This window comes from Branchiostoma floridae, chromosome 9 (assembly GCF_000003815.2).
Source record: "Branchiostoma floridae strain S238N-H82 chromosome 9, Bfl_VNyyK, whole genome shotgun sequence".
Lineage (NCBI taxonomy): Eukaryota > Metazoa > Chordata > Leptocardii > Amphioxiformes > Branchiostomatidae > Branchiostoma > Branchiostoma floridae.
The window spans coordinates 4583739-4603833 of record NC_049987.1 but is presented as its reverse complement, the minus strand read 5'-3'; the positions used below and the strand labels follow the sequence as shown (position 1 = coordinate 4603833).

Sequence of the window (20095 nt, the reverse complement as noted above, 5' to 3'; positions counted from 1 at the left end):
GCTGGAGGGGCTGGTCAAACAATATCAGAAGCTATTTGAGGAAGAATAGATCACCCAAACATAGCTAGTCTGTGAGGCTTGACCATATGGGTAAATGTTATGTATTTGCTTGCATTGAGGTTTTGAGTATTGTTATTTGTCTGAAAATACAGACTACATTTTTGTTAGAATAGATTCTCTAGAGATGGATTAAGCTGGTGTGTTGCGCCTAAAGATGGTTATAATGGCTGTATCGATACAGATGCAGATACAGACAAAGACATGTATGTGCAGGATCTCTGTCTATATATTCTATATTATACTGTATGAAAAATGTTATTTTATGTTTTTTTTTCTACCCTAGATATCCAGTCAGATTGGTTATTCGTGCAGTATTATTGTGCAGTCTCTCACTTGTAATGTCTGTGTTTACTGTACCATCCCTGCAGCTCTCTGCTTGTGTGCGGTGCCGTCCACCATTACCTCATCAACACCAGACAGAGGCTGAAGGTGGGCCTCATCCTGGAGACTGGCGAAGCAAGGTCAGGGTTCAATTCAAGAATCCTTCCACACAGACATTCATTCGTTTCTTCAGACAATTGTAGTGCCTAGTGATGTTAGGGCTGCAAGTTTCTTTGCTGTTTCAGTAGCAGGGAAGGGAGGGGTTGCTAGCTTGTCTTCCCAGGGTTTCTGTGCAAGGTTTTTCCTTGCTGTATTTTCAATTTTACACCAACCGAATCTCAGTTTGGAACATGCGGAAAATCGACATCCCACATGTGCAGTTTTTACATTTTGACATAAACATTCAGAACATCCCCATGTACAACTTCAGAGGCTTTTATCCATTACATTATTTTCTTATCTTTCCCCGGTTGATTTTGCCTAAATGAAGGACTTCTACTTTCTTGCTTAAATCTGTGAAATTGCTAGTGTCCCCCACAGGCATTGTCCACAAACTTATGAATCACCATAAATTACAAAATCCCTCAGAACAGTAAAAATGTTGTACGCAAAAACAATTGTATAGTTCCTAGAACTGTAGCACTACCTTACTGAATATGACATTTTCCCATCAATCTGTGCAGTAAACTCAAATAAAGTATACACCCTGACATCAATAACACCTTGCAGCACCTAAGTTTCTAAAAACTTTATCAGAGAAAAAATGGTTACCATATCTTTTTCTGTCCACAGAGAGGTGCACCACCTGTGCTTGTTGCTAGGTTACGGCGCGGATGCCATCTGTCCGTACCTGGTGTACGAGAGCGTGATCAACCTGCGTGACCAGCGGCTGCTGGACCCCCCGCTGAGCGAGCAGCACATCATGGCCAACTACATCCAGGCCTCGCAGACAGGCATCAGCAAGGTCATGGCCAAGATGGGCATCTCCACTCTGCATAGCTACAAGGTTGGTATATATGGGCATCTCCACTCTGCATAGGTACAAGGTTGGTATATATGGGCATCTCCACTCTGCATAGCTACAAGGTTGGTATATATGGGCATCTCCACTCTGCATAGCTACAAGGTTGGTATATATGGGCATCTCCACTCTGCATAGGTACAAGGTTGGTATATATGGGCATCTCCACTCTGCATAGCTACAAGGTTAGTATATATGGGCATCTCCACTCTGCATAGCTACAAGGTTTGTATATATGGGCATCTCCACTCTGCATAGCTACAAGGTTAGTATATATGGGCATCTCCACTCTGCATAGCTACAAGGTTTGTATATATGGGCATCTCCACTCTGCATAGCTACAAGGTATGATATATGGGCATCTCCACTCTGCATAGCTACAAGGTATGATATATGGGCATCTCCACTCTGTATAGCTACAAGGTTGGTATATATGGGCATCTCCACTCTGCATAGGTACAAGGTTTGTGTCACAGACTACTGTGCATTGAAAATATACAGAATCTCTCTCTCTCTCTGATGTACAATTTGTAGGAAATGAATTTGTATATGAACTGAATTTTTGTTGTACTTTGTTGAGGAATGGTTGATGGGTTCTGTTGTGGATTAGCTCTTAAAAGGGAACTACATTTTGTAGACTTGAAATTGAAAAGCCTACTTAACTTACATGTATATCCCAAAGCCAAAGTTAAGTTTTTGCTTGTTTTACATACTGTTATTAAGTTTTGCAAAGTTCTGGGCTCTGCCATGGTTTTCAATTCACCTGAGGATTGAATCGATTACTTGTCAGGTCATATAGAGGATGTCAGGATACAATATTTTCCAACCAGTTTGAATAGGGCTTTTCCATCTGGCTGTTCTGATATTGGATTGCTAGGAATTTTCCAAATCTAAAGCCCTCTAACTCATTGATTCCTTCGAATTCTTTGGAAATTTCCTCCAAAATCCAGGGGTGAAATGTGAACTATGATGGACTTCTGTAGAATAAGTGAGAACTTGATTTTAAATTTGTGTAAATAGCAAAGTATAGTATAGGCTATTGAGTTAGCTCTCTTTTGACTCCTATTAAGAAACAATCTTAAAACTATGTTGATTACCTTCACAGATGAACCTACATGTACATACATAATGTATGCACATATAAATTTTTTTTTTTATTAAGTTCTTCATGTAACTGTAAAATTTTATGCTTTTTATTCTCTATCCTTAACAGGGAGCCCAGATTTTCGAGGCAGTGGGACTTGGTAAGGAGGTAGTGGACAAGTGTTTCACCGGCACAGCCTCCCGCCTCGGAGGGGTCACTTTTGAGATGCTGGCACGAGAGGTCAGTAGAAGTCCAGTACTGGTCATTTTTCATAAGATGATGTCACCACCTGGTATTCCTATATTTGTAGTTATATATAATAATCCAATCTTTGGTGGCGGGATCTAAAATCACGACTCTGAAGGTTGCAGAACACAGTATTTATCCGTGACCCCCGTGCTCAATAGTAGTCTGGGCACAAAGCAGTACTAGTGTGTCACAGTACTTTAAAAAGCCATTGTAATTCTTCTGTGCACGTTAGTGAGTCAGAAACTGTGACGAATAGTAGAGGAATATGTCAGTTTTGACACTGTATAACTTGGGTTACGATGTTTGTTCGGTCGGGTTAAATTTTGCACACGAGTCCTGTTACCGCTAACTTCTGTGCGTTGGCTGCATTACAATGACCTCAGCTCAGGGGTCAAATGAAGTGACCGAGAGAACGAGCAGACAAACTTTAGCTCATTTTTACATATTTTGTAGATTGCTCATTGAACATCAATAGAATTCTTGTGCTTGACGGTGTACCCTGCTATAAATTTTGAGGCGTCAAACTTTTTTTAAATACCAGGGTCCTTCTGTCCCTCTTCTTCACTGTTGCATCATATTTTTTGTATTTTGCAGAGCCTAAACCGACACCATGTGGCTTTTGCCGACCGAGACTGTGACAACTATGTCATCCAGAACCCTGGGTTCTACCACTGGAGAGATGGGGGTGAGAAGCACATCAATGATCCCCTCAGCATTGCAAACTTGCAGGTATGTCCCTGGATGTGCTAAAATCTGTTTCCAACCGTACATGACTATATCAAGATATCTTCAACATATCACTGCTGTCATATATTTACAGGTCCTGGAGTTCATTGTGTGTGCAATTCATGTATTTCCTCCCCCAAAATCATGTATGAATGAATAACAAAACCAGTTGTGGGGAAAATACACTCTAAGTTAAAATGACAGTGTATCAATACTTTACAAGATGTTCAGTAAAACTGGTCAAAGGGTTGAAATATACACATAGCTCAAATGGGCATACTTAAGGAAACAACAAATTAAAAAAAACAAACTATAAAGGTTAGACATCCTGGTAAGCGATATTTGTTGATAAAGACAATTTAATCTCAATAGCAGTTAAAATTCAGATAACGTTCAGATGTGAAATTACTCCCGGACTTCTACTTCCATCACTCTTCTTCAGCATCACTAAAATGAATTGACAGGACAAATCAATAGACTAGTCTAATACATTTTTTTTGATCGGAAAGAAAAACAGTTGTAGTCAACGTAGTCCCTATCTGGTCATCCTCCTAACGCCCGGTCCCCAACGGCACTACCTTATGGGGCCCTGCTATCCCATGCCCTATTAGTGGCTATTATGATTGTCGCCACAAACAAGCTGTCGACCAATCAGAGAATAGGCCTTTCTTGGGCTTGTTGTTGTCGCAAGCTGTCTCGCAAAGGCCGCTGGGAAGCTATCAGCCAATCATGTTACGTATTACCACGACTTTGTTTGCTCACCATGCCAACGCCCGATCCCCAACGGCTGACTGCCGATATAAGGGCAAGCTCATTAATATTCATAAGCAAGGCACCCCTAATAACCGAATACTGTGGCTGAGTTGTCAGGGGTGATATCATAGGCTTTGCCGTGATTGTCAACCCTGAGTGTGAGGGTGTATCTGGTAAGGATTGTATGCAAATGTCGCTAAATGTAACTGATGTTTGGATAGTTCAGTTCCTATGGCAAGACAAGCTATATACTTTAGGATCTGTGCAGTTACTATCCTTTGTATGGCAAAACACAAAATCAAATTTTGACTTTATTCTTAGGATGCAGCCAAGAACAAGAACAAGGGTGCCTACGAGAAGTTTAAGGAGTCGACCCTGGAAGCCGTGAGAGCCTGCACCCTGCGTGGACAGTTGGACTTGAAGACTCTGGACGAACCACTGGATCTGTCGCTCATAGAGCCAGCATCGGAAATTGTCAAGCGATTTGCAACAGGTAAACCCCCTTCCCTCTTTTATTTGTACATTTGCTAGGTAAGATTTAACATCAATTGTGTCTTGGAATTCTCCAATGATTGTAACATTAATGATAAAACAAAGTTGCACTTAAAGTTCTCAGTTGGCTTTTAGATCATTTTGAAGTTTTAGACTGTTCCCACTAAAACTTACATGTAAGGATACAGGGCTCCAAATCCTTTTTACCTGATTTTCCATGGATTGAGATGTGGGTAGATATTGGTCCACAGATAGAGCTTCCCTGACAAAATTGCGCACCCAGTGGCGCACCCAACTGACCAACCCTTAGAAAGCTTGCCAGACACCCATAAAGCAAGAAAAGTCTAGTAAGATCATACTTCTTGTTATTTCCTGTCATTTGCTTTCCTATCATCCACACAAAGTATAAAGCTGAAAGAGTCTCTAATCCTTGGTCTTGTAGCATTGCTACATGCTGTAAAGGTTTTTTAGAAGAAAAAAAATTAAGAATTCCCTTGCTATGAATAAAAATGCACACACTGTTACATAAAGAAACATGTCATTTAGATTTTGGGCCAGGGAAAAATTGGTTGAACCTAGATTTTTCAGTGTTCAACTTCAGAGCTAGTTTCGACCAATGGTTGTGTCCCTTCCATCAGAATGGACCAGGTATAACGATAGTTCACCTTTATTCGTGGGGTAGCCTATAGCCGTTGTTAGAAAATCAAGGGTATTAGGGATACATAAAGTCAACGGACGATTCAAATTGCAAGATCATATTCAATATACGGTTTGAAATCACCGTCTGTCAACTTGCTATCCCAAAATACCTTATTTTTTTATAAACAACGGATATAGGTTAACCCGCAGATAAAGGTGAACTAGCGTTAGATCTGGAAGATTGCCAATCCTCATTTCCTCTTTATTTAGGGTTGAATGGAACTTTCCATCAGGCAGGACTCATGTTTATTTTCATGCCATTTACTCAGCTATTAATATCCATAACTGTGTGTGTGCATATCCTGCACATGACATCCTGGTAATTTTCCACCACACTTTAGAGCACACTTCACGTGACTTGCATAACGCTTGCCCTTCCGCACTTGTGCAACATATCAGGAATGCATCTCAGTTGTCCTTGGTTTCAGGTTACATCTGCTGTATGCTAATCATGACCTAGTTGTTTTGCCAATTGGTGATCATGCAGGCTAAGCATGGTGCAGTCATGCAGACAGATAGCTTGTATAACCTAGCTTGTATAAGGGGCTCAGGAAATACTTTAAAATTTGAATGCATTTAAGTTTTGTGTGTTTAATTTGGTGGTGAAGTGTTTGTGTTGGTTTTGAGTTTATGATAGTGCAATAGCCATATACTGCACAGTAATGGAAACATAGGTGCCTTTGTTTACAGACAGCCAGTCGGAAACCACTTGTAGTACTAGCAACTCAGCAAGGATGCTACAGATGGACAGAACAGTCACCTCCCGCACATCCTATATCAATACTAAGCTTCTGACACAAATAGATAAAGGTTCAAACAAACAAACAATTATTATAAACAATGTGGACATTGTGTATGATACATACAGGCTTAGACAAGGGAGTAGGTAGGTAGAGGACAGGAAAAAATTGCATTTTGTATATTTGAGTTTGCAGTGAAGAGGTTTATAAACCTTTCAGTCTGGAGAATTTGATATACCTTAAGTTTGTGCCAAATTTCAACTCTTTTCCCACAAAAATGAACCTGCTCATACTCAATGGTATTCCATCAGTAGTGCTGAATATGTTTAAGAATTGTTAAGCGGACATTTGACTTCTCTGAACAATTTCAGGCCAGCACCAAAGGACATGGCAGAGACAATTTTTTGTGTGTAAAACACGAAATGCTTTTTAAATCATTCTACATTTTGTTAACGCAATAGACATTTTCTTACAACTGTACATCTTTTCTTCACACAGATAGTTGGGTTTCCCTTAAAGACCATCAATTGTATAGAACAATATACATGTATGATTAATATAGGTATTTCATAATGAAGCCGTCAGCAGGTTTTCACAAGATATCTCAGAAACACGTTCAGAACAGTTGATAAGACATTCAGTACTTACTGCAAAGGACCTGGCAAAGACTTGATACAACATTTTGGCTAAGCCGTGCAGTATTTTGACCAAGGCACAGACAATGTCTCAAATAGGTTAGGAAAAAAAGGACATTTTCAAAAATGTATTGGCAAGGAGGTTGAAATTTCAACCTCCTTGGTATTGGCAAAACTTTCACCTTTCCAAGACATTTCTAGCTAATAGTCTTATTGTCTAGTGCTTGAGAAATGTATATTAGTAACTGATTGGTTTCCTGGTTGATCACTCATGATGCTCTTGGGTTGACATAATCACAAAACAATGATCTTTACTTACAGGTGCCATGAGTTTCGGTAGCATCTCGATAGAGACCCACACCACTCTGGCCAAGGCCATGAACAGGGTCGGAGCCAAGAGTAACACAGGGGAGGGAGGGGAGAACCCTGAACGGTACCAGGACCAGCCTGTAGACAACAGTACCAGGTCTGCCATCAAACAGGTGGGGATATGCTTGTATACTTGTAGCTTTGTCTCTCTATTGCAAGTATTTATTTGAATGATTATGATTTTCTTGATCAGTGCAACCAATTAAAATATTCACCCCTGATTTAAGTCTTAAAGAAGTCTGAGGAACTGAAACCTAAAAATTGATTTATGGGAATAAAATAAAATAAAAAAAGTTTTCCACCAATCTTGAACGCATTTTGAACGAGATGAATTCAAATTTATGATGTTTTCTTCTCTTTTCCCTCGGTCATCCTTCAAATTAATGGTGTATTATTTTCTAGTGGATGGTGGATTTTTTTTCGTTATTTTACTTTGAAAAATTCTATACAAAATGACTTTTTGCTTTGCTTTTTACATTATGTTATTAGATACATTACCAATGAAGTACCCAGTTTCCCTTTTGTAATAATCTTATGTTTGGCTTGTCAGGTTGCCTCAGGCAGGTTTGGAGTGACCAGTGACTACCTGGCACACTCCGACGACCTCCAGATCAAGATGGCCCAGGGAGCCAAGCCCGGAGAGGGCGGCGAACTCCCCGGCCACAAGGTGTCCAAAGACATCGCCAAGACGCGGAAATCCGTCCCGGGCGTCGGACTCATCAGCCCCCCTCCCCACCACGACATCTACTCTATCGAGGATCTGGCCGAGCTTATCTACGATCTAAAAGCGGCGAACCCGCGCGCCCGCATCAGCGTAAAGTTGGTGTCAGAAGTGGGAGTGGGAGTCATTGCCGCCGGCGTGGCGAAGGGAAAAGCGGAACACATCACGATTTCCGGTCACGACGGGGGGACCGGAGCGAGCAGCTGGACGGGCGTGAAGCACGCCGGGTTGCCATGGGAACTGGGAATCGCCGAGACCCACCAAACGCTGGTTATGAACGACCTGAGGTCAAGGGTGTGCCTACAGACTGATGGACAGATCAGGACAGGTTAGTGGATACATGTAAATGAACTTAAACCATGCAAAGTGCTTTCGTTATAAGGGGAATTTTGGTGACAAACTGTGTACATGTATGTTGCTGCACTCTGTTTGTAATAGAACACATTCAAACTACTTTTTTGAAAATCCCCCTAACCTGGAAGATACGAAAGGAAAAAAGGACGATTTGTCGGTATTTCATGTAAGTGAAGAAGGGGAATATCAACCTTCATTGTACATATATGGCGATATTTGACGACATAGACATGTATGTGTGGACGGTGCTGGACTGCCTAACTAAAGTAAATACCAATTAAAAGATGGTAGGCATTTGAAGAAATTCTATTATCTACAAAAAAAATTCTATTATCTAGCAAAGCCAAAAGCCGTTTGTGTGGTTCAAATTATTCTCTGACTATATGTCTTGTACGCAAATTTGTGTTAGAATGTTTTAACTCAAAAGTTACTGATTCAGAAAAAGTATTCCTTACATCCACTGATTTGCAAAAATACAAAATGTGGATGTACACTCAGATTCAGAAGCAGCAGCACTGTAGAAGACTTGTAAATGTGTCACACAGTTTGTTGTGCATAATGTTTTTTATCATTTCCTCCTACCAGGTCGAGACGTAGTGATTGCAGGACTGCTGGGTGCGGATGAGTTTGGCTTCTCCACCGCTCCTCTCATCACCCTGGGATGTACCATGATGAGGAAGTGTCACCTCAACACCTGTCCTGTGGGCGTGGCCACACAGGTAAGGTTTTACCAAATGTTAACCTACAGCTTTGGCTATGGCTAACAGTCCAATATGAGAATGACAGTCTCTGCCACATAGGTCACATCTGTAGGCTGACTCAGGTCTGTTGCAGAGTTCTTTTATCAGCAGGGCTCGAAATACCACTTGCATATGTAGGTTAGTGCAGGTGAAATTGGAGCTGTGCAGGTATTTCTGGTGTCTACATGTACCTGCACCTAACTTGTACTGAGTTCCTAAACATTTTTAGTATCATCCATACTTCCTAAATTCAGAGTGGTGATTTTAGCTGCCTGGACAGTGTGCATCTCCAGCTGGATCTGTCATCTGCAAGGTTCTCCCAGTGTTCTGTGTCAATATCAAGAGTTGCTTTTAACCTACAACTAATCATTATCATATTTACATCATGGTGCTGAAATGCCATCCAATTGATGGTCATACATATCATGTATATCCACTAACTTAAAGGTAAACATCAGCAATCTTTGATTTTCAACTTCATTGTTCTGGCATCAAAACTGCTCAACAGCCACCCTTGGTGAAGTTTTTTGACATCATTTCCATACACATTAAGTAAAGCTCTTACCAACAAGCTTTCTGTCAGTTCTCTGACCCTTCTCAAGTTGAAATAACTGGAAGCCTGAAGTCCTGAACAGAAGTGACACTGCCATCAACAAAGGTGCCAGTATCGGCCCCCGTCTCTGTTAAGGGGTGGTTGACAGTCTCTGAGTCTGATATAGATGGTCTTTTGAACTCTTCTTAAGAAATGATCCTGCTCATTGTCCAAAATCAAGTCTTGGTTTAAAATCCTTTCTTCGTGTAACTGTTTTACTGTAGAAACTACAGTAGATAGAATGACAATTAACTCTATCAACTGCATTCTTGATAACTTTTTCAACCTATTAGTCCTGTTAACCCCACGCTCATTTTCTAATCGCTTCAAAATCTGGTCACTTTATCAGGTCCATTTTTCGGACCGGTTCAACAAGAAAACTTATATTTTGTACCTACCCCTATTTAAAATGTATTGTTCAATCATATATTATAATCTGGACCTTGATTGGTTGTTTCCTGTACAGGACCCAGTGCTGAGAGCCAAATTTGCAGGGAAGCCAGAGTATGTGGTCAACTACCTTTTCTATCTGGCTGAAGAAGTACGCGACCTGATGGCCAAGATGGGATTCCGAACCTTTCAGGAGCTTATCGGTCGCACGGACGTGCTCAAGATGGCGGAGAAACCGATCAACGAGAAATCTGCGCTGTTGGATTTCGAGCCAATCCTGAAGAACGCGCTAGACATGCGACCTGGTATCAACATCGTGGCAGGCAGTATCCAGCAGGACTTCCAACAAGAGAAGAGACTGGTGAGTGGAGGATTTTTGCATATGACAAATGTCCTTGTAATACTTTTGGACTGCATAAGAATTCTTTTCGTTTGGGACCGCATTGTTAGCAGCGCCACCTAGCTGCAGTTTAGAATAGTACCAGTCAGTATTTTCCCTGAGGAAGCTAGATGGGTACAGTAAAGTCTGCTGTCATTTTATTTTCTTGGTTGTATGAATAGGAACTTTTTCTTCCAATATTGCATGTTCTCAAACCTAATGCTTCTACTTCCAAGTTGGAAAAAATGCAAATACCCAATAAGCTAGCCAATAGTGTTTGTGCAGGCCTAATATAACCTTAGCCAGATACATTTGTGAAGCCTAATGTACATACATGTACATGTAGCTTTGACAGTTTTTAGGATACAAATTACATTTTTTGGAAAGTCCTTAGACTTGATAGGTGGCAAAATTTCAACTCATTAAAATTTAAATGCATTCAATGTTTGGTTCTGCAAATGGACCAATCCCATGGCCCCACTTACCTCAGTCTGTCAAAATGTATGAAAAAATTCAAAATAAGGACATAAAGATGCAAACATCTGATGGACATGTAGCCATTGTCTTATTGGTCTAACCCCAAATTGCCATTGTCTCATTGGTCAAACCACTAATTGCCCTTCTCTTATTGGTTGAATAGACAATTGTGATTGCAGGTTGCAGATGCCGTCGGGTATTTCTAGCCCTGCCTTACATGTATATGTTAGCTCATGATAGGTTGGTTTAAGATTGTCAAATGATTGGTATATGTTTGTGGTAGCCAATGAGGATTGTTGTTTTATATTTTAAGGACAACAAACTTGTTGAGGAGGCCAGTGATGTACTGGAGGGGAAGAAGCCCACAGTGGACATCAGAATGAACATCCAGAATGAGGCCAGAGCATTCGCCAGCACCTTGAGCTACAACATCTCCATGTAAGCAAAACACAGTCCTTTCAGATGTTGTCAAACAAAATTGGCCAGGCCCTCAGAATTGGTATCATTTGACAAGCCTGTATCTGAGAATTACCAATAGGCCACAGCAAGTAAATTCTGTGGATAACTTCCTCTGCAGACTTCAAATCTATTGTGAGAGTGCAGAAAAAGAACAAGATGCCTAAAATTTTCAAAATGGAGACCATAACAATAGACTGACATGTAGTGTTGGAACAAGAATTGAAATGAAAATCAAATGCTCATACTTAAGTGACTGTCATTTTACTTATCAACAAATGTGACTATCAAGACAATTTAAAAAGTTTTGGGAAATTGCATCAGACTTTGTTTTTATACAACGGCCCATCAATTATTTTCCTAAAAAAAACGTTTTTCATGAAATTGATTGACATGCAGATAGGACACGTCATGCAGATAGGACACGTGACTCAGTGAGCAGTGGATCACATAAATTGCAGGAAGTCCATGGCGCCCACCATCTCTGTTCAGGGAAAGTTGTGAAGCTCTGATGTAGATGGCTTCTTTTATCTCACTAGCAAAAAAACCTTGGTCTAACATTGAATCGTGTCTCCCGTTTACAGGAAATATGGTGAGAAGGGTCTCCCAGCAGGCAGTATCAACATCTACCTGAAGGGGTCGGCTGGACAGAGCTTCTGTGCCTTCCTGGCTCCTGGGGTGAGGGTGGAGCTGGAGGGAGATGCCAATGACTATGTGGGGAAGGTGAGAAGGTTTTTTTTATGATGGTGGAAGACAGTTTTTTTTCATTTTTGGCTTATGTGGAACTCTGTAGTTAAGCTTCAGAGCCTCAAAGTGATGACGCTGTAAAGATTGGTATTTCGGTTGGCCAAATTGGCATTTTAACCTTCCATTGTTTTCTCATTAATGAATTGAGAAAGAATAGAATAGTTGATAGTTGGGTATGAAAGAATTCTAAATCTGATTTTTGGGGGGCCAAATTGATGACGTCATCATTTTTTATTGCCCCTAATATTATTTTTTTCTATGACAAAATACAGCACCTTGGTACATACTACTGCAATGAAACTTCCTTTTTCGTTGCATAATGATGAAAGCTACAAACTCACGGTTGCGCAAATTGATATCTATTAATGATTGGTAGTAATAAGAAAATGTTTGTTTTCATCTAATTAAAAAAATTAATTCTTAATAACTACAGATTGTTAGTAGATATCAATTTGCGCAACCGTGAGTTTGTAGCTTTCATCATTATGCACATGAAAAACATAGTTTCATTGCAGTGGTATATACCAAGGTGCTGTATTTTGTCATTGAAAAAATAATATTAGGGGCAATAAAACCTGATGACGTCATCAATATGGCCCCCAAAAAATCAGATTTAGAATTTTTGTATGCCCATTTATCAATATTTGTTACATCTCAATTCTTTCTTATTTTATTAATCAGAAGACAATGGAAGGTTAAAATGCCAATTTAGCTAACCGAAATACCTTAAAGGTACTGGACCAGTACAACCTAAAGAATATTCAAGAACAAAGAAATTCTACATTATATATTCTGCTTTTCAAGCCCTCTGTCTTTGGAATAGTGCTCTGTGAAGATCAATTGAACAGTTGACATACCCAAAGAGGCAGTTGTTGTATATATACATGTATATAGAAGGCACAATTGTACACGGCTGTCACCATGGTTACTTGTAAAGTAGCAGACATCCTATGGTGTTACATGTAGATTACATCACACTGTACATGTATGTAGCAAGTGGCAGGACAAAACTGATGAAGGGGCTGGTTACCACAAATATGAATGTGTTTGAGTAAGAATAAACAAAAAGCAGAAGACTAATAGGCCAGACCATGTGAAGGTAAACATTATGTACAATGTATCTGCTTTTAAATTCTACCTCAAAGTTTCTAATCCTGTATCATATTTTGTATTGTTATCTCTAGGGCCTGTCAGGAGGTGAGGTGGTGATCTATCCCACACGTAGTCTTCCTGAGGACTTTGACTCCAAAGACAACATCATCGTCGGTAACGTTGTGCTGTACGGAGCCACGTCTGGCAAGGCCTTCTTCAGGGGCCAGGCTGCCGAACGCTTCTGTGTCAGGAACTCTGGGGCAACCGCTGTCTGTGAGGTAGGCCTCTGAGAAGTCATTTTTCCCTCTGATAGGAAATATTATCTCATAATACCAGTGGTGTGCGATAAAATGTTTGATGCTTGTGTTCTGGACCTGACGATATTTTTGGTTATAACAATATCTGGTGTATTTGCGTACTACCCAATATTTACGTGGTGGAGTCACCTCCTCGAGCACAAGACCCCCGTTTTACGTCCCTTCCTGAAGACGAGTTCATGAATTCTTGGTCGGGCTACAGCATATACTGTAAATGCAGAAATGTTCGCGGTGGATTAATGTTCGCGGTTTTTGCGGTGACCACTTCACCACGAATTTAAAACCACCACGAACATTTTTCTATTGTGATATTAGATTGCAGTCTATGGTGTTACAGCGAAATTAAATCCACCGCGAAAAGTCCTTTTTCCCGCTACCGCGAAATTACATCCCCGCGAACTTAAATACATTTACAGTATCACAAAGATTCCTTAGTCATATCACACTGGAATAATTTGAACTTGATGTGTGTTTACAGATTTCTACTTGTATCACACGGGCAGACATCGAATAATTTGAACGCACTTGATGCGCCAGGGCATGTCTGCTACTGTCGAAAGCTCAATGCGCTTGCCCGATCAGCACTTTTGCTTGCCCTGGACAATAGTGCATCCCTGTTCCAATTGTTGGCTGCTCTCTTCATTCATGAGTTGAGTATCTGTTGTTCCTCCATCCAGGGTTGTGGTGACCATGGGTGTGAGTACATGACTGGAGGGAGGGTCATCATCCTGGGACTGACCGGCAGGAACTTTGCAGCTGGCATGTCCGGAGGGTTGGCCTACGTACTGGACACGTAAGTGCTTCCTCACAAGTATCTAATATCTGATGCTGATGTGGTCCTGTTACGGCTCAGCATCATCATATGAAAAGGGCAGTTAATAACGGTGTTCAAGAACTTCAACCCACATTACATAGTCACTTACATGTGCATGTACCAGTAGTGCTGAGAATGCAATTAACTTAAATAAAGCAGTGATATGTTCACTGTGGTTTTGTGTTCATGATAGTGCTATAGTTACTCCTACAGTTACAGTAATAGAAACTCCGGCAGCTTTAGGGACAGTCAGTCGGAAACCAATGACTCAGCAAGGGTATTACATATAATTAGTTATACGGACTTTAAAGGGGCATTCCACTCGAGACGAGACTGTTATTTTCCGATAGATATTAATTGTAGGAAGTGACAAATGTATGCTACGCAACATCATACTATAAAGTACATTTTGTACCCATTAGCCCCACGCTCATCAAAAAGCATTCAGTCTTCTACAAAACTCCACAAGTACCCTCTAATTAAATCAATCAATCTCAGCCTATGGCTAAATACGATCTGCCTGCCAACGCCTGACTTAAGTTTGGTTACAAAGCTTATTTCAGGGGCGCTTAGAAAAACACGTCATGTTATGTGTTCTTTGATATCTTGTGAACAATTGGCCTTCTTGGTTTTGCTAAGCGCCCCTCATTTTTGTCGAAAATATTCACGATGAAGTAAATGTCTTCACGTATAGGGAATACATGGGTAGGGTCTGCATGGGTTTAGTGAGTCTCATATTGTTTTACAAACACACGTTGCGTAATTCGCCACAAATGGAATTCCACAAAAGGTCAGCTGATCATGTATTAATTGATATATTATCTATGGTAAAATAACACTCCATTCTGGAGTGGAATGCCCCTTTAAATAATCACTTTGATCAACTGTCACTGATCTAACTGTATCCATACTCAGCATATGCATACCAGTGACCAATGAAACATCATCAAACTGTACAATGTAGTGCATAGTACATGATACATTTAGACAAGGGGTCAGGTGGGCAGAGGAAGCGACAAAAAATGTTGAATTTGCAGTGAAAAAATCTCCACGAAAGCTGTGAACATAAAACCACTGTGGATTGAAATATAGTGTGTTGGGCTCGGTTATACCTGCTTTACAGATACAGATATACACTGAGATAGGTGTTAACTTGAGTGAAAACACTGCCTCCTTACAGTGAGAAGACATTCCAGACCAAGTGTAAGAAATCACAGTGTAAGAAGCTGTAAACATAAAACCACATTCAAATACATTGTGCCTAGACAAATCTTGTGTGTTAGACCATAAGGCGGTTATGCAGTTGTACCTGCTTTACTGATACAGATATATAGAATACAGTGTTAACTTGAGTGAAAACACTGCCTCCTCACAGTGAGAAGACATTCCAGACCAAGTGTAACCTGGAGCAGGTATCTCTGGACCCAGTGGAGGAGGAGGAAGATGTCAGCTTCCTGAAGGACACCATCAAGCAGTTCCACGAAGCCACGGGTTCTGTCATGGCCCAGAAGGTCCTCCAGAACTGGGCTGAGTACCAACCTCAGTTTGTCAAGGTCAGTAAGAAACAAGAGTCTGTAGGACACAAACCTCCACTAAGTAGTGTCTGTTGTGTGGGCCAAGGTGCTTGGTACCCACTTTACCAGGAATAACAATTTCTTTAAAACCTGTTTCCATTTATGTCCTCTGTTACACGTATAAATGTACATGAAGTTCTTTATTCGTAATATATGCAGACGTTAACTTTAATAGGCAATAACCTAACCTTTGCTAGAGTAGCTAATCAGCTGCTAGCAGTGTGTACTGGTTACCATTAGGAGACCAACAGATGTTTTGATAGTGAACCACACTACTTTCAAGTTGTACATTAATTCTGCATTACTTGCAAATATTGCTAGTCATTGGTACCCAAAATTGCCACGCATCATCTGGACCTCAATAGCTACCAACATGCCAAACTTTGAACAAATCTATCAAAAGAATCTGGCCTTGTAGCTACAAACACACAGACTCTGACAAAAACAATACTTTTAGAGGAGGTGAACCAGCTGTTATTCTAAGGTTTTCCATTGAGTGTAATTACCTTTATTTCGGAAATTTGTTTTAAGATATCCCGGTAAAATTTTTGATGGTGAAAACAAGTACATGTGTAATTGGATCATCGCTTTACTTGCAACTGTTCCACCACTGCAGATATTTCCCCACGAGTATCGCAAGGCACTGGAAAAAATGAAAGAGGAAGAGGCCATGCAGGTTGCCGACGAACCTGTGGCAAACGACGACAACAAGCTGGTGAACGGTACCAACGGCAATGGGAAACCAGAGAAGGGTGCGCAGGAGTCCCCCGAGGCGAGAAAGAAGCCCAAGATGGAACCTGGAGTCTTAGACATCGAGGACACCATCCCGGATGCTGAGATGGACACCAAGAATGAGAAGAGGGTGATGGAAAAGTTGGACAAGGTTCGCGGCTTTGTGAAGTACGAGAGGAACACGGACGCCTACCGTAACGTCAAACAGAGGCTCAACGACTGGAAGGAGATCTATAACCACAAGGGTGTCCGCTCTCAGCTCAAGGTGCAAGCTGCCAGGTAAGCCAACAGTGGGAAATTTGTTTTAGATACAATTTTCACATTTCTTCTTTTAATCCTAAAAAGGCCTGAATGTGGAGTTTGTTCTACACTTGTACTACATGTATCGTGATGAATGTGATGAAAGAGTATACAATCTGTGGGTCGGTAATTTTTTGTTTAAGAGTACACATCAATCATGACTTGTACCGAAAGTTTTACATGTGATTTCCATACTCAATCACAAAGCACTCACCTACAAGCTATTATTATCAGTCAGTCCTCTGACCCTTTTCAAGCTGATATGACCCAAATCATGTCATGTGACCTGAATAGAAGTGTGACATCAGCAATGGATCAAAGGTGCCCAGCAGTTGGTATAGGCTGACCTCAACCAAGATAGGGGCCGATACCAACTGCTGGGCACCTTTGATCCATTGCCAACATCATGCTTCCTTTGAGGATATACGACATAGGCTTCATATTACCGGGATCCATCAACTTTAGAAGGGTCACAGGACTGACAAAAGCTTGTTAGTAAGTCAATTATGTCTGGAACTAACTTTTATTCTAATGTAGGATACCTTTGTACAAAGTGTAAATTTGATGATAACACTGTGTCTAACCCGCTTTCTCCTCAGATGTATGGACTGTGGAGTTCCCTTCTGCCAGTCCCACAGTGGCTGTCCATTGGGCAACATCATCCCCAAATGGAACGACCTCGTCTTCCATGTAAGTCATAACAAAAAAGATAGTCTTCACAGAATATTAGGATAAGAAAGACTCTCTACCTCCCACACTCCCTCTTAAGTCCCCCCCCCTCTCTCTCCCTCTTTCTCCATCCCCTCTCTCCCTCTCCCTCTCTCTCTCTCTCTTTCCCTCTCTGTCTCCCTGTCTTCTATCTCTATTTTTCTTACATGTATGCAGAAAATCTTTGATATCTCCTTTTTGTTGTGGCAGAAACATCGGATACACATTTGATTGCTACAAATGTACATGCACACACATTAGGTACATTTTTAAGGCCCCAATACTGTGCTCGTTTAAGAGACTGCTTCATATCACTTCTTAGCAGTTATGGATACAGATACTTAATATGCTATTTTGTATAATGTGTTTGATCTTTGTGTCCTCCATCATTGTAAACTGTGTTTCCATATATATTAAATGAAATTAAACCAAGAAATAATTTGTACCATGTATGATTCCACAGGACCAATGGAAGGAGGCACTGGACAGGCTGCTGCAGACAAACAACTTCCCAGAATTCACTGGGAGGGTCTGCCCTGCCCCTTGTGAGGTCAGTAACCTTGAGAATGAGATAATTCACATGTAGATGGAACTAATTTATCTGATAACATAAGGGCTGAATTGCAGTCAATGATGTACAATACAACTTTATGTAAGTTATACAAAAATTGTTACAAAAGATCTATGGTTACATTTATGATGAATTATGTTTTTAAGACATGCACAGGATTCATCGTTCTTAATGCATTCTGGAGTTTTACACAGTATGGCAGAGTGGTGTTCATAAAACAAGAAGTTTGACTTTTGAGCTTACTGCTCAGAGGTTGTTCAAGTTTCTAAGCTTGGTGTAAACTTGACTACGGATTTGGCAAACTTTAGGCAAGGGTCTGTCCATCTTACATACATCTTAAGTTTATTTTAAATTAGGGGGTGTCATACATGTATGTCGAGTCAGCAGCTACTATCATCAAAAAGTTGAAGTGGTGTTATCTTCCCTCTTCCAGGGTGCCTGTGTTTTGGGGATCAATGCAAAGCCTGTGACCATCAAGAACATTGAGTGTGCCATCATTGACCACGCGTTCGAGCAGGGATGGATCGTACCCCACCAGTACCCGTCCACTGGGAAGAAGGTGGCCGTGGTCGGTAGCGGGCCGTCCGGCCTGGCTGCAGCAGCGCAGTTGTGCAAGGTGAGGACTCTAGATGTTTGGTTTCGTTGTTTGTTTTGTTGCTGGTGCGTTATGATGGCTGGAGTGTTGGGCGCATGAACAAGAGGTTCAGGGGTCGATACTGTTCATGCCCCAATGTTGTACCCTTGTGGTTTTCTTTTCTATCCACACATGCACAAAGACGACCGTCCTTGGTGCTGAACACCAGCGACACATACACATGGACAAGCAAACATTTCCTTGCACACAACACCTTCCACACACAAGCAAACACACCTATCTTTGGTGCTGAACACTTTCCACACACAGGTAACCAAACACACCTGTCCTTGGTGCTGAACGCCATCCACACACAGGTAAAAACACCTGTCCTTGGTGCTGAACGCCATCCACACACAAGCAAACACACCTGTCCTTAGTGCTACACACACTCAAACACACCTGTCCCTGGTGCTGAACACCATCCACACATTTTTAATTAGAATGTTGATTCTATGTGACAACTGGACTATACTTTTACCCTTGCAGGCTGGGCATGCTGTGACTGTGTATGAGAGAAATGATGAGATCGGTGGACTGTTGCGCTACGGCATCCCTACCATGAAACTGAGCAAGGAGGTGAGATTATGCAGAATTTGCTAAGGACATATTTGCATTACATAAAATCTGTACTTTTGATAAATTTCAACAAACAGGTCATCATCATCATCGTATCGTTCCGTGACAGGTGTTTTTCAAGCTGAAAAATTATCGTTCTTTATGTCATCAAATCTCTTGCAAATTTTTTTTAGAAATTTCTATGCCCTCCTGCTCCATACCTTTTCTGAAAAAATCCAAGAACCAAGAAATTTGATTGGAGTGGCCATAGTCAGTATCTTAGCTTTAAGCAATTTAAGGCCATCCTGCCAGGATGTGCTGCTTCTGCATGCCACATCCATATAAATAGCCCTACGCTCTTAAGTCTCCTTGAAGACTTTGAGGGGTGGCAAATGATAATATTCCTATATTATTAGGGTATTCCTATATGTGAATGCTTCCTCCTGTTCTTTATTGCAGGTGGTACAACGTCGGGTAGACCTGATGGCTGAAGAGGGTGTGGTCTTCGTGAAGAACACCCAGATCGGGAAGGATCTGCCGGCAAAGACACTGTTGGAGGACAACGACGCAGTCCTGCTGTCGTGTGGAGCCACGTGGCCACGTGACCTACCTATCCCAGGTGTGTATGTCTGGACATGCTGTTGTTGTTTACCATATGGTACCTAGTGGCACATAAGTAGCCTGGGTACCATCCGGATAGTAGTTAGCTCCTATGTTTGCTTCTGCTATCCGTCTGGAGACCTGCACATTCAAACCATTATGTGCTAACACATCAGTTAATGAGCGAACT

General features: G+C 41.1%; 1 protein-coding gene across 2 annotated transcripts in view; it reads left to right on the top strand.

Annotated features, from left to right (window-relative positions):
* The window catches only part of LOC118423229 (glutamate synthase [NADH], amyloplastic-like), a 49580-nt gene that overhangs the window by 23406 nt on the left and 6079 nt on the right, over window positions 1–20095 (top strand). For both annotated transcript variants that reach the window (XM_035831296.1, XM_035831297.1), the window contains 20 exons: window positions 429–521; window positions 1174–1387; window positions 2616–2726; window positions 3330–3464; window positions 4536–4707; window positions 7102–7262; window positions 7700–8198; window positions 8810–8943; window positions 10023–10307; window positions 11116–11240; window positions 11843–11981; window positions 13190–13375; window positions 14092–14207; window positions 15604–15781; window positions 16419–16813; window positions 17434–17524; window positions 18006–18092; window positions 18547–18729; window positions 19237–19326; window positions 19765–19924. In XM_035831296.1, coding sequence (XP_035687189.1) covers window positions 429–521; window positions 1174–1387; window positions 2616–2726; window positions 3330–3464; window positions 4536–4707; window positions 7102–7262; window positions 7700–8198; window positions 8810–8943; window positions 10023–10307; window positions 11116–11240; window positions 11843–11981; window positions 13190–13375; window positions 14092–14207; window positions 15604–15781; window positions 16419–16813; window positions 17434–17524; window positions 18006–18092; window positions 18547–18729; window positions 19237–19326; window positions 19765–19924 — 3554 coding nt within the window. The remainder of the gene's footprint in view (window positions 1–428; window positions 522–1173; window positions 1388–2615; window positions 2727–3329; window positions 3465–4535; window positions 4708–7101; window positions 7263–7699; window positions 8199–8809; window positions 8944–10022; window positions 10308–11115; window positions 11241–11842; window positions 11982–13189; window positions 13376–14091; window positions 14208–15603; window positions 15782–16418; window positions 16814–17433; window positions 17525–18005; window positions 18093–18546; window positions 18730–19236; window positions 19327–19764; window positions 19925–20095) is intronic.